The 19668-nt window shown below is 39.4% G+C and overlaps 2 protein-coding genes and 1 pseudogene across 3 annotated transcripts; 1 reads left to right on the top strand and 2 right to left on the bottom strand.

Annotated features, from left to right (window-relative positions):
* The first annotated feature begins 5297 nt into the window (after nucleotides 1-5297).
* Nucleotides 5298-5958, top strand: LOC120290680 (annotated as a pseudogene).
* A 108-nt stretch (nucleotides 5959-6066) lies between these two features.
* Nucleotides 6067-9583, bottom strand: LOC120290679 (putative disease resistance protein At3g14460). Its single transcript, XM_039307037.1, has 3 exons — nucleotides 8201-9583; nucleotides 7799-8035; nucleotides 6067-6825 (listed from the first exon to the last, which is right to left on the bottom strand). The coding sequence occupies exons 1-3, from the start codon at nucleotides 9581-9583 to the stop codon at nucleotides 6067-6069; spliced, it is 2379 nt and encodes a 792-aa protein (XP_039162971.1).
* On the bottom strand, nucleotides 9045-14714 carry LOC120290344 (putative disease resistance RPP13-like protein 1). Of its 2 annotated transcripts, none has more exons than XM_039306348.1 (3): nucleotides 14597-14714; nucleotides 14327-14459; nucleotides 9045-11043 (listed from the first exon to the last, which is right to left on the bottom strand). In XM_039306348.1, the coding sequence occupies exon 3, from the start codon at nucleotides 10949-10951 to the stop codon at nucleotides 9653-9655; it is 1299 nt and encodes a 432-aa protein (XP_039162282.1). In that variant the 5' UTR covers nucleotides 10952-11043; nucleotides 14327-14459; nucleotides 14597-14714; the 3' UTR covers nucleotides 9045-9652. The 2 variants fall into 2 exon arrangements, with proteins under 2 accessions (XP_039162282.1, XP_039162281.1); XM_039306347.1 differs by having other exon boundaries at nucleotides 14327-14463; nucleotides 14597-14710.
* Between the last annotated feature and the right edge of the window lie 4954 nt (nucleotides 14715-19668).

The raw sequence follows: 19668 nt of genomic DNA, 5'->3' as shown, positions 1-19668 counted from the left end.
AAGAAGAAGAAGAAGAAGAAGGGTTGGGTGTGGGCTAGACCCCACAACAGCTGTGTGCTAAGTGTGCTTAATAATCATGCCCGCATAAAGTCCAGTTTAAAGGGGTTTCAGGTATTTGACTGTGAATCAAAGTCTAGTTTCAAACTCTACAAGAAAAGTAAGAAGGGAAAAGTAAAATCGATTTTCTAATTGATGGTTGTTTACCCTGAAAGAAAATAGAAATCGTAACAATTCATTTGTTCATTGTTGGTAAACTAGTCATGGAAATTAGTGTATGTGCCTTTCTTTTGTCCAGAAATTTAGCATTTACTATTACTGGCACTTATTTTGTTGTAAGTGCTCAATTATGTGAAGCGTTCTACTATCTTATCCAGTGAGGGTTCTTGGATGGTAATATTCGCATAAGTTGGTGATTCTCTTGGTCTTTGTGGTGATTTTCCAGCTAGTTTTAGTAATAAGGAGAATAACTATTTCATGCTAAAAATTACTGCCCACTAACTATAACATAGAAATCTATTCATTCAAATACTTTGCTAATATGTGTTGTCTGTGGGAAGTTAGAGAATGATCTTGAACTTGCATCACGTACGTGTTGTGCGGGATCATCATCTATGGGAGTGATTTTTGTATCGTTGGTTGGTTGTTGATGTCTCTCTCTTCTGTCCTTAGTGCTGAGTTTCGTGCCTTTGTTCTGATTTTTTTGTATGTTACTAATTTAAGAAATATATGGCACTTTTCTTGCTTCCCATCGCCCATCGTCGGAGAGCTTAGCCTATGGGTAGTTAGGATCTCGGGCCCAAAATTTGTGGAAGTGATGCTTTCTTTCATAACATATTGCAATTCTTGTTGCAGAATCAGCGTTCACTTTTCTATTTATTGTTTTGTTTTGGTCTCTTGCTTATATGTACTTGGGATTTGACATGAGTGCTTAAGATTGCTAGTGGGACTTTTATTTATTAATTTTTTTTGAGCCGCTTTTATTTATTAATTTAAACATGAGAACCTATTGACTAAAGGTGACAGAATGGTGGGTTGTTTTCCCTGTCTGAAGTAATTGGTTATAGTGCTTGCTTAGAGTGTTCTTCATTCTGTTTTAGTTGAGGTCCAGTACGCAGCTTGGGTGCCATTCTATTTCTTGTAAAGATTGTAGTTCATGTCTGGGTGTCTTTGTTTGATATTTGGTGCACAAGTAATTTAAACTTAAATACGAAACATGCTGACTGAAGTGCTAGATGCACTAATCCTTTCTTTTGTTGGGTTAATTCAGTGATTTGGACTAAAACAGTGTTTCTGACCCCCCCATTTAAAAAAAAAATTGGCAAAAATTGTTGCTTGATAAATGCAATATGATTTTGGGAAGCACATGTCGTAAAGTGCTTCATATTGTTTGATGAAGTTTTGGGCATTGATTAAATGGAACATTATTTACAAATTGTTAAAGTTTGTAAATTGTTGAAGTTCCTTATTGATAAAAATTAGTATATACAATTACATGCCCAAAGGGGGTCATTGTGTATATTAATTTGAAAATTACATGACGATAAATTCCAAAATTAAAAGATGGGGATGTATGACTCAAAAAGATTTATCTGCCCAAAGGGAATAAATTTTTGAAAGTTATATATAATTCCCTTCTATATTGATATATTAGAGATGAATGATGGGGATGTGTGACTCAAAAGGTTTATCTGCTTAAATGGGATAAATTTTTTAGAGTTATGTGTAATTCCCCTCTATGTTGAGATAATGGATATATATAATTTAAAGGATTTGTCTGCCCAAAGGGGATTGATCCTTGAAGATTATATGTAATTCTCTTTTATCGTCTCTATATATTGATATCATGGAGATGTATAATTTAAATGATTTGTCTGTCCAAAGGGGATGGATCATTAACAATTATATGTAATTCTCCTTATTGTTGCTTTACAAACTTCATGTTACTGAAAATAATGGTGCATTATACACTCTGCCCAAATGGGAGTTTATAATGTACTAATTATTTTTGTTGAAATACTTATTGCCCATAATTGATTTTATTGTATTATGTGTGACAAACAGTTACTTTTGCTATAAATAACAACAATGCCACGGTTGAAATGTTAATTAGATCAAATATTATACCGTTAAGGACTTGGTCAAAAAAGGAGACATTGTGATTGAAAATATTAGAATTGAGTCCATGTTTGTTGATCCTCTAACAAAGACTTATGATTTATTTTGTTTAAAGAACATGTAAAAAATATGGGTGTTTTAGAATCTTTTGATTTCTTTTGTTAGTGGGAGTTATATAATTTGTCTTTCTGGATATTGTAGTTATATGCAAACTGATAATGCTTTTACGCTCTTTATTAAAGCATTTATTTTTTATGATCATCACTGTTGATTCTATTGTTATCATTTCTCCTATCGACTGAGAAATGGAAGTATAGAACAGTATCTTTAAACAAATAGTTTGAAGATGACTGGATATCACTGATTATGGGATCTCATGTTGGATTGTGACATAATTATGCAATTTCATGTTGTTTAGAAATCGCATGTTGTTTAGAAATTGCGTTAATGCAGTTTCATGTCGTTGAGAAATTGTATTGAGGACCGATAAGAAATAGTGTACATGTTGGCACTATTTCTTACTACACTACTAGGCCCATGATTCATGAAAATATAATGCTTATCATGTGATTATGGAAGATCATGTGTTGTGGTATTTTCTTAACATATTGATCTCCATAGTCAGGTTATATAAAATTGGATTGGTTTTGAGATGCCATTATTGGAATATTATTTTTTAAAGTTGTGGCCACATAAAACAAAATTTTTAGTTATTAACCCGATAGTGTCGTTTTCAATATAAAATATTTTTCAAAATAAAATAAGTTAATTAATGTAGCCCAAATAGGAGAATGTTGGAAATTTTCTATAATATGGGCTTACATTAATTAATTGATTTTCTATTTTAAATAATCGGGTTAATGGATATTCCAATATTTGTTGAACCCTAAAGTGATCTGATTGAATTGTGTATTGGCATCTATTGATAACGGGCCTAGTTGAGCAAAGAAAGTGTAGGCAAGCGGTGTGTTTGACCGGCCCGTAATGGGAAGGCCTGTGGGTTGACATTTGTTGACAGGTTTCTTACAGGTCCCATTTCTAGCCTATAAAAGGGTAGGTTATACCTATCGATTCTTTAATCCCATTGAAAGCTATATCGAAATAGGTCATAGAGAGGAAGATCCGCATTCCAATAGATCCCCGATTATCGAGTGATTTACTTTTTTTTTTTTTCAAGTAAAGCAATGGCTCAAACAGTACGCTTTAATTCGCTGTATTTATTGATCTTGGTGTTTTACAATCATATATGGATCCGTTTTTTTTTTTATTATTTAGAAATTTATGTGAATAAATTTTCTACATCAAGAACTTGCCCAGAGCGGCCCCTTTGGATCCCTTTCTTTAGCTCCAAAAGCGCTTCTAAGTTTAACTGGAGTAAGGCCGCCAGCTAGCCAAGCGAAAGACCCGGTGAGAACTAAAGCTAAAGGGTCCGCCAAAAAGCCACCATGAAAAGTTGACATAACCCGAAATCTTTGAAGCTCAAGAACGCCTAGATCACGCAATGAAAAAACACCCTTTTTCCCGAAAATTGCAAATCTAAAAGTATCAGCAGACAATCATCGAGTCGATAGAGAGAAATGTGCATAAACCCACTTCTCCAACAACGAGGAGTTGATGAAAAATTGTAGGCACTTTCAAGAAGCGAACATGCATAGGCAATGCATGGCGATAATGAGCGGGGAGTCGAAGGTCGGATGATGCTGAAAGCAGCTCAAGCTTTCGACAGTTGACGACAACGGAAATGGTAACAGACACGGACACGCACGGTCGGTACAATGAAGTGCGAGAGAAGTGGAAGTTAAACACAAATCAAAACGAAGACGTTTTCTTGCATTGTATTGATTCTATTTCACTTCTCTCACATTTTCCCAATCTATGTCAGTCTACTACAGGTTTATATTGTTAGTACTTTTCAAGCCAGGGGTCATTCTTGAAGCACGCAAAAATAAAATAAAATTCGAGATTGTTACAAAGTAGTCATTTTGATTGCTAACCATGGAAAATTGCTTAACGATGCAATTGACATATCTGTGCCAATAAAACGATGTATTGATTGTTAGTTTCTCGTGTCGATTTTAAAGTATTTGATGGTTTAATAATTGCTTCAAGATGTTCAATCGGTAAGATCCTAATTACAATTCATTCACCTCAGTGATTGTGTTTTTTTTTTTGTTTGTGTTAAGGCTCACGTTAACGTTAAAATTTGAGATAAGTTGACCCAACCAATTGTTGAAGTATTGTCCCACTTTGCTTGACAACGGGTCTTCAATACTCTTTAAATTTATGTGGTCTCTTTTCATATATCAGTTTAAGCTTTTGAGTTAGATTTTCTAATATAATAGTAGAGTTTGTGTTATCCATTTCCTTATTAGTAAAGTTATATTTATATTCATGTGATCTTTTCCATCTATCAGTATATCATTTAGGGTTAGACTTTAAAAAGGTTTTATGATGTGGGAACACTAAAATCATTTTCTTAGACTCCTTTTCCACACGTAAGCTCAAATAGAATGGAGAACCATTTTACATGAAGTTTACTGAGAACTTAGAAAATAAGTTTGTTATTTCTTGGCATCCTTTGATGGTTGCTTTACTTTAATCATAAAAAACTTAAAATGTAACCATTAATTAATTTATTTTTGTCTGTCCAACTCTCTCTCTCTCTCTCTCTCTCTCTCTCTCTCTCTCTTCTAAAAACCTAGGGGTGCATAGTGCAAGATCAATCCATATTCCATCTGAAACATACTCATCAAATTTGGTTATTAAAATATTATAGATTTTAAAGTCAGTTTTAAGGTTTATTCAAATTTCACTTATATTTTTAATTAAATAATTGCAATGAATCATCATCACAACTAATCTTTACAAACATAAAAAATATGAAACTTTAACAAAACTAAAGCCTCAGTCATAGAAGCTCAAACTAATAATTTCATGTTAGATAACTCAAAAATATAGACTAAGAAAAATGTAGAGACCGTTCTAGAATCCAGGTTCCATCTCTTACTCATTGAAATTTTTAAGACATGAAACTTACCGTATATTCAGAAACCTGAAATTGGGCCGGACCGAATTCTATTGGTACGCATCTCCAATTCTCGGATCTAGTTTGAAACCATGGTCATCTCTACATAGAAAACTCTAGAAAATGCCATCAGAAACTGTTTCATCTTGCCTGACCGTACCTCTGCAGTTCCATCGTCGGCCGCCGCGTCTCCTCCTCCGGGGGATCCGAGACCCGTTGCCTCGTCGCCTGCGGCACCAGCTGCGGCGTCTCCATGTTCGCCAAACAAGTTCCCCGGCGCCTTCGCGGCGACCTGCCTCTCCGTGGCCGACGCCACAACGCCTGGTCCATCAACAACTCCAACATCCTCTCCGTCTCCGCCATCTCCACGCCTCCTGAGCCCGCCGTGGAGATCCTCCGCGCCTGGCTGGACACCCCCTTCAAGTCCCCCTGCCCCGCCAACGGCGACCGGCCCTGGAGAGACGACATCCAGGAGTTCCTCGACCGGGCCCTCGTCGAGACGCCCAAGATCGGCGCGCCGGCCTCGGAGCCGGACGAATCCGCCTCCTCTGCGATCTGTTGCCTGGTGAAGCGGCGGGAGCTGAACCCCATCGACATGATCCCGGGGGGGTCGATGAAGATACTCCGGGAGACCACGACGTCGGCGATCGTGAGGTTCAAGGCCGGAAGCGTCGAGCCTGTGCACCAACCACACGTTCGGGTACGATCTGGTGGTGCTGGAAGCGAAGAAGAGCGTCTGGAACTTGACCAAGAGGGAGAGGTACGACCTGTTGGTCGGGGACTTGAAATGTTTCCATGTGTGGTTGAGTCTTGAGTGAAGGTTTTCTCTGTTATGGGTTTGTATGAAGTGTTTCCATGTGTGGTTGAGTCTTAAGAGATGGCATATGCCAGCATCTATGACAGAGAAAACCATCACCACATTGGCTTCATGAGATCAGATCATTATTAATGTAGATGGTCGGGATTTCTTTGATGAGGTGCCAGTAGTCGCCGGCGTGCTTTGAGCATCGCTCTTCGAGAAGTTTGCAGTCTCCGATGGACAAATGCTCAAGCGAGGAAGGAAGGCCGGCCTTGGGAAAGCACCTCAGCTTCCAGCATCCACGAGTGTATAAGCGCTGGAGAGAGCAAGGGAGGCCACTTGATAGACTCTCTAGGTTCCTCATGTCGGAGAGATTAAGATAGGTGAGAGAGGAAGGGAGGATATCATGGTCGTTGCCGTCGCTGTCTGGAGGAAAGCACACCATATCTCCAAGTCCGCCAACACTCCCGTCGATCCATAAAGATTGGAGCGACGCGAGTGTGTGCAAGCTCCACTCTCCCACATGCTGCTCCATGTTCACGCAGACCCTCACCTCGAAGGTCTCTATATTGGGAGGCAACCCTCCCTCAGGAAAGCATTTGATGTTCTCGCAATCGACAATATATAGGCTCCGGAGGGATGTGAGGTGATGTAATTTATCAGGTAGAGACTTTACATTCGGGCAACTCCAGAGGCTGAACTCGGATATGCTGGCAGGAAGTGGAGGGAAGTGCTCCAGCTCCAGAGCGGCGCACCCAAATATCGTCAAGCGAGTGAGGTGGGAGAGCTTGTGCAGGCTCCGGGCCAAGCTTCCCAATTGCTCACAATAGAAAATTCTTACATCTTCAAGCCACTGGACGTGGACCGTGGTGTTGGTGGCCCGAATCTGAAACTATCTCCGCCAGTGACTTCACTCCCCTGCAGTTATGAATCTTAAGTTTCTTTAAACCACGCTAGTATTTTTGAAGATTTGAATTTTGCATAATAATTAGAGTTGGATAAATTCCCATGACTCCATTATATTTAGATTTTAGCGCACATGCCTTCAAATGATTAAATCCACCCAAAAAAGGGCAAAATACAAACTCATGGACTGGTTAGTTGCGCCAGCCGGATTGATCAGAAGAAGAGAGGTCAATCTTCTTTGGGCCTAGTCATGAGCCCAAACTATCACGAAATGCAGATGGGCCCCACGTTGACTCCCGGGAGGTCAACCTTCTTTGGGCTCATATGAGTCAGGCCCATTCCTAACACAGTTCCTTCGGCTCATTATATCTGTCTTCGTTATTGAATCTTTGGAAGCCCATCTTCATAGTCGTTTTCATCTTCAACCTCCGGACCAGAAATGGCGGGAATCGCCTGCGTCGCGGGGCATTGCCCGATAACTCTGCGCTCTGATGGTTACTCTCAGCTTCCACTTCCCCGCCCGCGTTCTCTTCGAGCTCCGATCTCTCAATCTGCAGAGCTCGCTCTTCTTCTTCTTCTTCTTCTTCTTCTTCTTTTTGGCCCTTTCTCTCTCTGAACCATCGACGCTGTCGCCCGCGATGCTGCCCACGCCGGAGTCGAGGAGATCATGCTTACTGGTAACTCGAGTTCCTTTCTTTTAATCTATGCTTCCTGGTAACAAACCAAATCTGTCTGATCATGCTCCAATATCAAACTTGCTTAATAGATTTGCTTACTAATTATCTGAAACGAGTAGAGTATTTTCTTGAGAGGTGATGCGGGCAGCAAATCACATCCGTAGATTCTCAATTCTCTCAGATGAGACGTCTCATTGCCAATCTTAGTGCCTATGGGCAAATGCTGGAGATTTTGGCAGTTTTCAACGGTCAATGATGTCATAGATGCTGGCAAACCGGTCTCTGGAAAGGACCGGAGTTTTGACAGTTAAGAACGATCAAGCTACGAAGAGAGGCCAGATTGTGCATCTTGTTTGGAAGTTTCTCTAGGTTTGAACAATCGCTCAATTTCATAGCTTCAAGGCGGCTAGGCAACTCTTTATCACTTTCTCCAGCTATAAAAGATACGAACTGAGGGCAACTTGTGACATCCAGGCTCTTCAGGCAAGCAAGATTCTGAGCATAATCTGTGTCCTGCCACAAGTGTATCAGGTTTTGCATCTTCTTACCTCTAACTTTCTAACTTGGTCAAGGAGCTCGTGTACCCAAGAGGAAAGCAAGCGAGCCCCTCGACATTTTCAACAGCAAGAGTGGTGAGAGAAGTCATGTTAACCAAGCTCTTAAAAGTCACCTCGTTACAGCCTCTGAAGTATAGCTTGCGGAGAGACATGAATCGATATCAAGCCTCACAAGGGCATCTATTTTTTCTGGCAATCGTCCCTTCAACAAGGGACAATTGCGGACCATTAGATACTGAAGACAAGGGAACGGCACTTCTGTATCTTCGGCACCATTAACATGAGTCCAGTCCTGCCAGAATGGCATATCCTTGAACTCCAAAGTTGTTAATGATGGAAAAGGCTCTATAGTTTCGTAAAATTCGGAGCCCACCGAGCACACAGCATCCAGACCTTCGATGTGCAGTTCTTTCAGGGAGGATAGCAGCCCAAGTGATGGTAATGAGCCGACGTTACGACAGCCACACAAGCGCAAAGAGACCATGTTGAGATGCGATGGATTTCCCAACCAGAAAGGGAAATCAATGCCGCTGTAGTGGGAGATTGTGAGATCTTGAAGGTCTTTATGAGGCTGAAGAAAGTCAACGACCTTCATTTCAAGCTCTGCCTTCCGCGAATCTACAAGGGGTTCGCTCCATTTCATGATTAACCGGTCAATTCCACGCTTCATTTGTAGATTAGCATCCCTAGCATCTCCAGCGTCTTTTACCCTATGCAAATCAGAGATTAACAGTTCCCCTCTAAGTTGCTCAAGGTGTTTTAACTCCTTTAACCTCCGCCCGTTCTCTGTTCCCACAATAAACTTGGACAAAATCTCAAGATTCACCAAGTTACCTATACGTCGTGGCATGGTTTGTAGGCTCCGGGTTTCTCGAATGTCGAGAAATCGTAAATTAATCAGCTTCTCAACACGTTGAGGCAATCCAGCAAGGTATGGGCAACCCCGTAATATCAAAGCCTCTAGGTTGAACAGCCCACCGATGGATTCAGGAAGCCTTTCAATCTCAGTGTAAGATAAATTAAGATAGTGCAGATGCCTCAATTTACCTACACAGTCTGGTATCGCGTTGATGCAATAATGACTCAACGAAAACACCCTCAAATACTTCAAGTCTGACAGCAAGTCACCTAGCACGCTTTGGGACAAATGCAACATCGCGAACTTCCTGGGTCGCGGTGGCAATGAGATGAAGCTTCTTAGTCGCTTCATTCTGTGATACATCGTAAATCTTTCGGATGCAATTCCGTAGCTCGAAATGAAGGATGCATGATGAGCTGAAGATGCATTACTCTCATTGCTCTCTGAGTCAAACCCCCGTGAGCTAAAGTGCGTCGGGCCAGTAACTGACTTTGCGAGGTCATTCAGAAGATCATGCATCGAGAACCACAAACTGTTGCTGCTTGATTCTTGAAAAAAAGATCTCGATACTAACTCCTTGAAATAATTAAGACCTGTCTTCCAGAGGTTCTCTCCTTCGTTTCTGTGTACCAAGCCCTCCGCCATCCACCAATGGATCAACTCATCCCTTTCTATTTCGTAATCCTTGGGAAAGATCGCGCAGTAAGCAAAACATCACTTTAGATGAGGGGGGAGATGGTGATAGCTGAGTTTCAACGAGGGAAGGATCTCGTTTCTCGCTTCTGGTTGATCCCAAATTCGGCTTTTGGATATAGCTTCCCACTGCTGGGGATCGACGTGGGTACGTAGTAGTCCGCCCAACATCTTCACAGCCAACGGCAAGCCTTTGCACTTCATCACTATTTTCTCACCGAATGATTTAAGAGGGGTGTGGTGGTCGAAATTTTTGGCGCCAAGAGCGTGATAGGCCAGTAAAGTCAAGCAAGCATCTTCAGGCAGCTCCTTCAGATGGTATGCCGGAGCACCGGCCATTGAAGCAACACTGAGGTTACGAGCTGTAAGGACGATCACGCTCCCTTCAGCTCCGGCTTGGAAAGGCTTCAGGAAATCAGTCCACTCTCCGTACTTCTCAGTCCAAACATCGTCCAAAACGATAAGAAACTTCTTCCTAGACAGACTTTTCCACAACTTCTCCTGGAGCCGGTCTAGGTCGTTGCCTTCGCCAGACAAACCAGTGATATTCTCCAAAATCCTCTTTGTAATAGCAGCCATGTCGAAGTCATCGGACGCACAAGCCCATGCTTTGACATCGAAATAGCCGGCGACTCTATTGTCGCAATAGACTTGCCGAGCTAGAGCGGTCTTACCGACCCCTCCCATCCCTATTATGGGAATCATTTTCGGGATCGCACTTATGTTGTTGATGCCTTCTTCTTCTCCAATCAACAATCGAAGGACCTCCATCTGTTCCTTCTCCCTACCTACAAAACAAGACTCTGGGATATGGGTGGTGAGACGCCGCCGCTGGACTCGGTTGGACGCCAGCTGGTTGGCGTCGTTCTCCCTCAGGCTCAGGCTATGTTTCTGCTTGATAATCTCCTGCAGTCGACTGTCGATATCCTCTATTTTGGACCTCATTTTCTGGTCACGCACGAACTCTCTGGGACTGAAGCAGCTCGGCACGACCAGAAGTGTCTTGCTCACCCTCCTGGAATCCGCCTTCTGCTTCTTTTTCCTGGCTTGAGCATCAAAGTCGTAGAGCAAGTCCTCGATGTCGTAGGCCAAGTTCCGGAGGTCCTCGAGCCACAACTTGACTCCAGCATCACCAGTCAACTGCTTTTCCTCTGCGTCTTCCAGAGCGCAGTTTATTCGCCGGAGCTCCTTCTCCCATTTCTTCAGTAGGGTGCGGAGTCCCTCACGCCGCATGAGGCTAAGCAGCTCGCCTGAGGTTAACTTGTCGAAGAGCACCTCGAGGAAGGTGCTGAGAAGCATCTCTCCAATGGCCGCTGCCATCTCCCCAAGGAGGATTGAACCGCAATGCAGATGGTTGTGAACCAAAGTGTGCGTTTGAGTGGAAAATGGAGGCAAAGCTGATCTCTCAAGTCCTGGAAGAGAAGGGAGAGGGGTGAGCGAAAGGTCGGACGACGTACTGTAATAAAACTAGACTATCATGCAATGTTTGGGAAAAATATTGTTGTTTCTTTTATTTATTTATTTATTTATTATTACTAGGAAAAAAAAATGGTTGTGAGCGAAAAGTTTCACCGATTGCTATTACAATAGCATTGAGTTCTATCTGGACATTAGGGGTGTGCATGGTCCGGGCGGGCGGTTCCCGACTAGAACCGGAACCGCCGCTAAGGACCGGTTCCAAAATTGGAACCGGGATCCATCCGTTCGTTGCATGGATCCACCGGGGAACCGGACCGCCGAAAACCGGTCCGGGTTCCCTGTGTGGATCCATGGAACCGATATTGGCAGCGGAGGAGCAAAGGGGGGCAGCGGAGGAGCAGCGCGGCGGCGGCGCGACGCTCGGGGAGGAATCGAAGACAGACCGAGCGAGGGGACGGACAGCAAAGGCAGAGGAGCAATGGTCGACAGCTGTGGCGGGTGGCGACCGGCGCGAGGGGGCGAATGCGGGCGGGCGGCGGAGGAGCAGCGGCAGCGGTGTCGACGCTCGGGAGGAATCAAGACAAAGAGACCGAGTGAGGGGCGAACAGCAGAGGCAGAGGAGCAGCGGTTGTGGCGGGTGGCGATCGGCGCGAGGGGCGAACAGCGGCGGAGGAGGAGCAACGGTGGCGAGGAGCAGTGGCAGCGAAGGAGCAGTGGCGGCGGCGTTGACGCTCGGGGAGGAATCGAAGACAAAGAGATTGAGCGAGGGGGCGGACAGCAAAGGTAGAGGAGAGCGGCTGTGGTGAGTGGCGACCGGCGCGAGGGGGCGAACAATGGGCGGAGGAGGAGCAGTGGTGGCGGCGGCGACATCGACGCTCGGGGAGGAATCGAAGAGGAAGAGACCGAGCGAGGGGGCGACAACAGCGAGGGGGCAGTCAACAGAGGCGGAGGAGCAGCGGGCCGTGGCGGGTGGCGACCGGCTCAAGGGGGTGGACAGGGGGGAGGAGGAGCGGCGGTGGCGCGTCGACGCAAGGGGAGGAATCGAAGACGAAGAGAAGAGATTGAGGAAGAGAGAGAGAGAGAGAGAATCGAAGATGATGAAACCGTAGAGGAAGAGAGTCAAAGACGACGCGAACTTAGGGTTTCTTTTTTTTTATTTATTTATTTTTTAATATTAAAAAGTGCCGGTCTGTCCGGTGGGCGGGCGGGTGGATCCACCATGGAACCGGGAACCGACCGGTTCCCACCGGTTTCCAAAAATTGGAATCGGGAACCGGGACCGGTTCCCTCGAGAACCACCGGTTCCGGGCGGTTCCGTCCGGTTCCGGGCGGTCCGGGCGGTTCCCGGGTATTTTGCACACCCCTACTGGACATATGTTGGTAGCTGTCTTCTCAAATACTTCTTTGGGACAAAGAAGGATAAGATTGGAGGAAGGTGCTATTTTCATCTCTACTTAAATCCCTCCTCTCTTACTAGATGGACAAGATTGGTCTTATCGGTTTTCATATTCGCACGGTTTCCTTTAACTTAGTTATTTCCCTTTACAGTTTTCTGTATTTAAACTTATTGCTATTTAGAAAATAAAAGCTGATCTCTTCCTCATCATTGCTCTTATATTAACTTATCTATTCCTTGTCCCTCCTAATTCTAATTTTGATTTCATTGTCTAAAAATTATTTCTAGTCTATCTATTTTCTATATAACAATGTGTTTTCTTCCATGTAAGATGTTCTAGGATTATTCAAAACCCAAAAATCATCGGTATGAAAAAGTTATGGACATTGAGGTATTTTGATATTTTCCGGTAGACACTCCATGACTGATATTAACTTTTGTTAATCCAAAATGAATAATAATTCACCGATAGTTTAAAAGAGATTATTATTTGGTGCAAAGCTTTGTTTTAATTTTGTTACCATCTTTCTAGTTTCACATTGTGGAACGGAACTGTGATTTTGTCTTTAAAAACCTTTGATGGCGTTTTCTTCTTTTTCGTCCAATCAATCTATTAAACGTATAACTATGTAAAAGACAACCAGTGAAAAAGATATACATAACAAAAATAGGAATTTTATAAACATAATACCGTGTTAAAAAGCGGGTTTGTGCCAAAATTTTGTATATTCTACTTAACGATCAATTCATAAATTTTATTGACAAAAAAAAAAATCAATTCATAAATTTTCTCAACATCGTATAGAAATTTCTCTCTTTGACAAACCTAATTCTAGCTAAAGTAAAATTTAATAGGAGAAAGACATAATTCATTTAATATTCATGGCAAACCAACAATAAAAAAAAAAAAACATGTAATATTTTTAATTATATCAACTAGATCCAACATAAATAGAAAAGCTAAAATAAGATGGAAGGATAAATAAATAAATTTGGAGCATCATTTTAAATTGAAATTAAATAATTGAGGGCAATTTAGGTGGATTTAGTCGTATATGGAGTAAAAATAGCTTATATAATGTAAAGAAAAGGAGGACTAGTTTGTGGCCATAGCAAGATAAGGAGGACAGTTGAAAAATAAAATCGTCAATAAATTCTGAACCATGAAATTCGAATTCTGATGATTCAAAGAGCAAAATATATTACTTCCTAAGAAAATGACTGTAGTGTGATCAGAAACACCTAACTAGGTTTTAGTCCACAAAATACAATTACTCATACTATGATCTGACATCCAGTTTAGCATTAAAATTTTCTGAACGTTGCTTTGTGTCAAAACTTTTCAAAATCATTAATTATAAGATACTCTCGTGGCTTATGTCCGACTTAAAATTTACATGATATTATTCAATAAATGCATTTCTACTGACTTTTTTAGAGGGTTAATATCATTAAAAAAAATCCAAATTAGTACATCTATAAAATTTTTATCATAAACTAATTTTTTTACTACAAAAAATTCCAAACTTGTATATTTATGACAAATTCACCTTCCATTAATTTTTATTAAATTGGATTAATACCATGAAAACTATAAACTAATACACTTATGACAAACGAAGGGCAAAACCCTAAATTGGTACGCTTGTCAACTGCCACATGTTATCAAACTTAGCAATTTGATGGTAAAATTTAATGGAATAGCGGAGAGTAAACTTATCACAGGTTTAGGAATTTGAGGTTTTGGGTATTCAAAAAATTAGTGTGAAATAAATTTGTCACATATATATTAGTTTGGGATTTTTCATGATATCAACCCTTTTCAAATGCTAACATGTACGACGTGGTAAATTGCAAGCCATGGAAGAAGATGCTACTACCTCATCAATATCTCTCAACAATCTATGGACCAATCCGTCCTCATGAGCTCTCTCGGGAAAACCTTGCCATCCTTGACAAAGTTTCTCGGACTCGGTTCCTCTCCCACCATCTTGACTTACACAGCTACCTCGCCTACCTAATCGAATTGACTTGTGAATCTTTGGGTTTCAATAAAAAAATATGGGTTAAACTAATACATAGTCACAACTTTGGCTTATTAGTTAGATAGAAATGAGAAAAGATTAAGAAGAAGTAGAGATAAAGCATACCGTTGATATCAAAAGGAGGAGATGATGATGATGATGATCTCTAAATTATATTACAATACAAAGAATCAAGATGAACTTGGAGCCGGGCCTTCGTTTTGCACTATTCACCCAAGCTTCATCCCGGTCATGGATAGATCACCCTTAGATATGCTTCCTCTTCTTTTGCAGCTATTCTAGAACTTTAATTTGCTGATCTCTCTTTGCTTTGTTTGTGCTCACTGCCTCAATTTATTGAGTGCAAGAGTAGAGATAAACCGAGTAACCGAAACGTGAATGGCGTGCATGTCATTGTAGAATGTAGTACCAACATGGTGGTGCGGTCTAATAGTAAAAGATAGATTTGAAAAGTAAAAAGGAGGGAATAAAGAAAAAGAAAAAGAAGTGTTATAAAAAGGAAAAAGGAACCATAGAGCACGTGGACAAGAGACAAGAGAAAAGGAGAGAGAGAGAGAGAGAGAGAGAGAGGAAAAAGAAGAAGAGGAAGAAAAAGAAGAAAAAGGAAGAAGAACTAGGGGTCATTGTTGGATATTTCAATAATATTTTGAAATATTTACAATAAATAGCTTTGCTAGAAGTTATGACCGTATTGAAGATCATCATTATTTTTAACAGTCACATAACGGTTTCTTAACAGTCATATAACGGCTTTTCAATCACTTTGTAACGTTTAATTTATTTCTCAAATAAATCCTCCATTATTTTACAACAACTCTCTTAATGGCTCTATTTTGTTTGAATATAAAAATAAAATTTCTTAAGACAATCTTGATATATACACTGAATGAAAGAGAGAATATCATTTCCTTAAAAAATATTTCATTTTCTTTTCCTTACTGGATTATACACAACGTTGTTTCTGTTTCTTCCAATATTCAGTGCAAAATATAGAAGAAAATATGTTGTATTTTGGGAGAATAGCCATCAGAAACCTATCGCACCGTGTTTCGCACTCCGAGGGGTGAAATTATCCTTACGGACAGTGCTTGCGCTTACACACCTCATACAAATTTATTTATTCTCATCAGCTTTTTTCAACAATCTTAAAGATAATTCCAATGGAGCCTCAAATTGATACAGTTGTTGATGCCTCAATCTCCGCTAGTCCAGTTGCACTACACCCACTACCACATATGTCCTATGCCAAACCATTCATCGACATATCGAATATCGAAGTTTTTAATGGCAACAATTTCAAAAGGTGGCAAGAAAATGTTTTCTCTATCTAAGATGTGCATGGCATGGCTTTCACACTTACGGAGGCCGAACCAACTGATAACAAGCTGCGAGATCAATGGATCACACTAATAAGGTATATAGGCACACAATTATTGGTAGTCTTTCTAATGAATTATTTGATGTCTACTGTCCGTACAAGGAAGCAAAACAAATATGGGACTCCATGACTGCAAAGTACATTGCCGAAGATGTGGGCAGACAAAAATTTGTAATAAGAAATTATTATCAATGGGAAATGTCTAATGATAAGGAGATCAAGACATAGATCAATGAATATCAGAAGCTAGTGAAGGACTTGAAGGCGGAAAATATCAATTTACAAGAAGAATTTATTGCGGGCCTATTGATTGAAAAGTTGCTTGAGTCTTGGAATAACTACAAGCAACAATTCAAGCATAAGGAAAAGCAATTGTTACTAGCCAATCTGATCATGCATATTATCGTTAATGATGCAACTCGTAAGGAGATCAAAGCTGCCAAAGCTAAGGAAATTGCTACCGGGGCAAATTTGGTGCAAGGCAAATCTCAACATCGCCAAAATAGGTATAATAACAAAAAACTTGATTACAAACCCAAGGTTGCTGACCCCACCTTTGAAAAGAAAGGCACTTGCTTTGTTTGTGGAAAACTAGGTCATCATGCAGCGCACTGTAGAAAGAGAATAATGGGAAATGACAATCCTGCTAAACCAAAAGTTAATTTGGTTAAAGTAGATGACTCTAATGATATAATTGTCGTAGTTATTTCCCAGGCCAACATTGTGGCTAATGTGAAAGAGTGGGTGGTAGACTCAGGTGTTACTGAGACATATTTGTGTAAATAAAAATGTCTTTTCCTCTTACACGCTAGTAGGGGAAGGAGAAGAAATTATCTATCTTGGTGATTCAAGAATAGCTCAAGTTCTCGAGAAAAGAAAAGTTCTTCTCAAACTCACATCTGGCAAGACTTTGGCCCTAAATGATGTATTACATGTCCCTAATATAAGGGCAAATCTGGTATCAGTAGCTCTTTTAGGAAATGTTGGGGTGAAGATGTCATTCGAATCTGAGAAGATTGTAATGACAAAAAATAACGTCTTTGTGGGAAAGGATAATTGTAATAAAGGACTTTTTGTTCTTAATGTTTTCAATGTTATCAATGAAAACGCTACTACTTTCGCATACTTGGCTGAATCTATTGATTTATGGCTAGTAGATTAGGTCATGTTAATATTTCTTATATTAATAAAATGCAAAAACAAGGTTTCATTTGTGGAATTAAAAACCCATGTTTTAATAAATTTTTAATATGTGCCAAAACAAACTTAACAAAAAAGCATTGTATTTTTGTAAATAGAGAATCTGATTTGTTGAGTTTAATTCATATTGATCTAGGAGATTTAAAACAAACCATGACTAGAGGAGGTAAACAATATTACGTGACATTCATTGATGATTATTTTAGATTTACTAAAGTTTATTTGCTTAGGCATAAATATGAAGCTTTTGATGTGTTCCTTTTGTATAAAGTTGAGGTAGAAAACCAACTGAATAAAATGATAAAAAGAATTAGATCAGATAGATGTGGAGAATATGTATTGCTTAATGAATTTTGTAAAAATGAAGGAACAATACATGAAACTACGCCTCCTTATTCCCCTGAATCTGATGGCATAGCTGAAAGGAAAAATAGGACTTTGAAAGAGATGGCAAATTCTATGCTTGTTAGTTCTAATGCTCCAAATAATTTATGGGGTAAAGCTATTTTGTTTGCATGTCACATCCAAAGTAGAATACCTCATAAGAAAACGGGTAAAACACCCTATGAATTATGGAAATGTTATCTTCCTAATTTAAAATATTTAAAAGTGTGAGGGTGTCTTGCTAAAGTTATGCTTCCTAGTTTTTAAAAAAAGGAAAATAGGTTCTAAATCATCTAATTGCATGTTTATTGGTTATGCTGAATATAGTGCTGCATATAAATTTCTTATATTAAAAACTGACGTGCTTGATAATATTATAGTTGAGACAAAAAATGCAGAATTTTTTTAGCATATTTTTCCATTAAGTATTGATACTATTTCTCCTGCACCTCTTCATATTTTTTTTTTTTTTTTTCAAAAAATTCATATGATGAATTGAGAAAGAGCAAAAGAATAAGGAAAAAAAAAATTCTTTTGGAAATTATTTTTGTACTTATTTTATTGATAATGATCATTGACTTATTTTAAAGCAATATCTTCTACAGAAAGCAATTTTTGGAAAGAAGCTATAAAAATCGAGATTGATTCTATTTTACAAAATTAAACTTGGAAATTAGTTGATTTACCATCCGGTGCAAAAACAATTGGTTGTAAATGAATTTTTAAAAGGAATGGTTCTATTGATAAATATAAAGCAAGAATAGTTGCAAAAGTTTTAATCAAAAACAAAATGTTGATTATTTTGACACTTTTGCTCCAGTTACAAGAATTTCATCAATTCGTATTTTAATTGTTTTAGCTTCTATTTACAAACTTGTTGTTTACCAAATGGATATTAAAATATCTTTTTTTAAATGACGATTTGGAAGAGGAAATTTACATGGTACAACCTGAGGGTTGTATGTTTCCTGGCCAAGAAAACAAAGTTTGTAAACTTGTTAAATACTTATACAGCTTAAAGCAAGTGCCAAAGCAATGTCATGATGAATTTGATGACGTTCTAGTTAATAATGGATTTTTCTCTATTGGAGTAGATAAATGTGTATACACAAAAACTATTGATGGTGAATTTATAATTATTAGCTTATATGTTAACGATATGCTTATTTTTGGTACATGTATTGATGTTGTGAATGAAACAAAATGTTTTTTTACTTCTAAATTCGATATGAAAGACATAGAGGAAGTTAATATTATTTTGGGTGTTAGAATCGTAAAGAGTAATAGTGGCATAATGATTACTCAAGTGCATTATGTAGAGAAGTTACTTAAAAAATATGATCACTTTGATGTCAAACCTGTGGATACTCCTTATGATTTTAATATCCAATTAGTGAAAAATAAAGGGGATGGTGTGGCTTGGTCTAAGTACGCTCAAATTATTGGGAGTTTGATGCATTTGATGAATTATACTCAACTTGATATAGCTTATGCTGTATGTAGACTAAGCAAATATACACAAAATCACAATGATGATCATTGGATTGCTTTGAGCAGATTAATGAAATATTTGAAAGAAACCATGAATTATGGTATTTTACATAGTGGATTTCCCGCTGTATTAGAAGGATATAGTGATAGTAATTGGATTTCGGATTCAGATAAGACAAAATCCACTAGTGGATATGTGTTCACCCTTGGTGGAGGTGCTGTAACTTGGAAGTTAGCCAAACAAACAATATTTGCTAAATCCACCATGGAGTTAGAGTTTGTGGTTCTAGAATTGGCTAGTAATGAAGCTGAGTGGTTAAGGAATCTCTTAGCAGATATTCCTTTGGGAATGAAACCGACACCTTTTGTGTCTATACACTATGATTGCCAAGCGACAATAACCATTGCAAAGAATAGAACTTTCAATGGTAAAAATAGACACATCCAATTGATACATGATGTAATAAAGTAGGTGCTTAAATATGAAATTATATTAATCGATTTTGTAAAGTCAGAAGTGAATTTGACCAATCTTTTGACTAAACCTGTGGAAAGAAAATTAATTTATGAGACATCAAGGGGAATGGGGCTTAAGCCAATTGAGGAAAAACAACAGTGATGGTAATCCAACCTATGTGATTGGCGATCTCATGAATTAGATTCATATGGGTAATAACAAGTCATTTGTTGTTCTAATGATGCACTATTAATAATTGTTATTCAT

The sequence above is a fragment of the Eucalyptus grandis genome, chromosome 2 (genome assembly GCF_016545825.1).
Source record: "Eucalyptus grandis isolate ANBG69807.140 chromosome 2, ASM1654582v1, whole genome shotgun sequence".
NCBI lineage: Eukaryota > Viridiplantae > Streptophyta > Magnoliopsida > Myrtales > Myrtaceae > Eucalyptus > Eucalyptus grandis.
Note: the sequence above shows the minus strand (reverse complement) of the source record. Positions and strands in the feature narration are given on the sequence as shown.

What these genes read in the sequence shown, in the direction of transcription:
- LOC120290679 (XM_039307037.1), bottom strand. Translation starts at nt 9,583, where the DNA reads ATGGCGGAGGGCTTGGTACACAGAAACGAAGGAGAGAACCTCTGGAAG. An exon ending in CAAGCTATACTTCAGAGGCT is followed by an intron (nt 8,036 to 8,200) that starts GTAACGAGGTGA and finishes CACTTGTGGCAG; the next exon opens with GACACAGATTATGCTCAGAA. An exon ending in CCGGTCCTTTCCAGAGACCG is followed by an intron (nt 6,826 to 7,798) that starts GTTTGCCAGCAT and finishes AGATAGTTTCAG; the next exon opens with ATTCGGGCCACCAACACCAC.
- LOC120290344 (XM_039306348.1), bottom strand. Translation starts at nt 10,951, where the DNA reads ATGGCAGCGGCCATTGGAGAGATGCTTCTCAGCACCTTCCTCGAGGTG.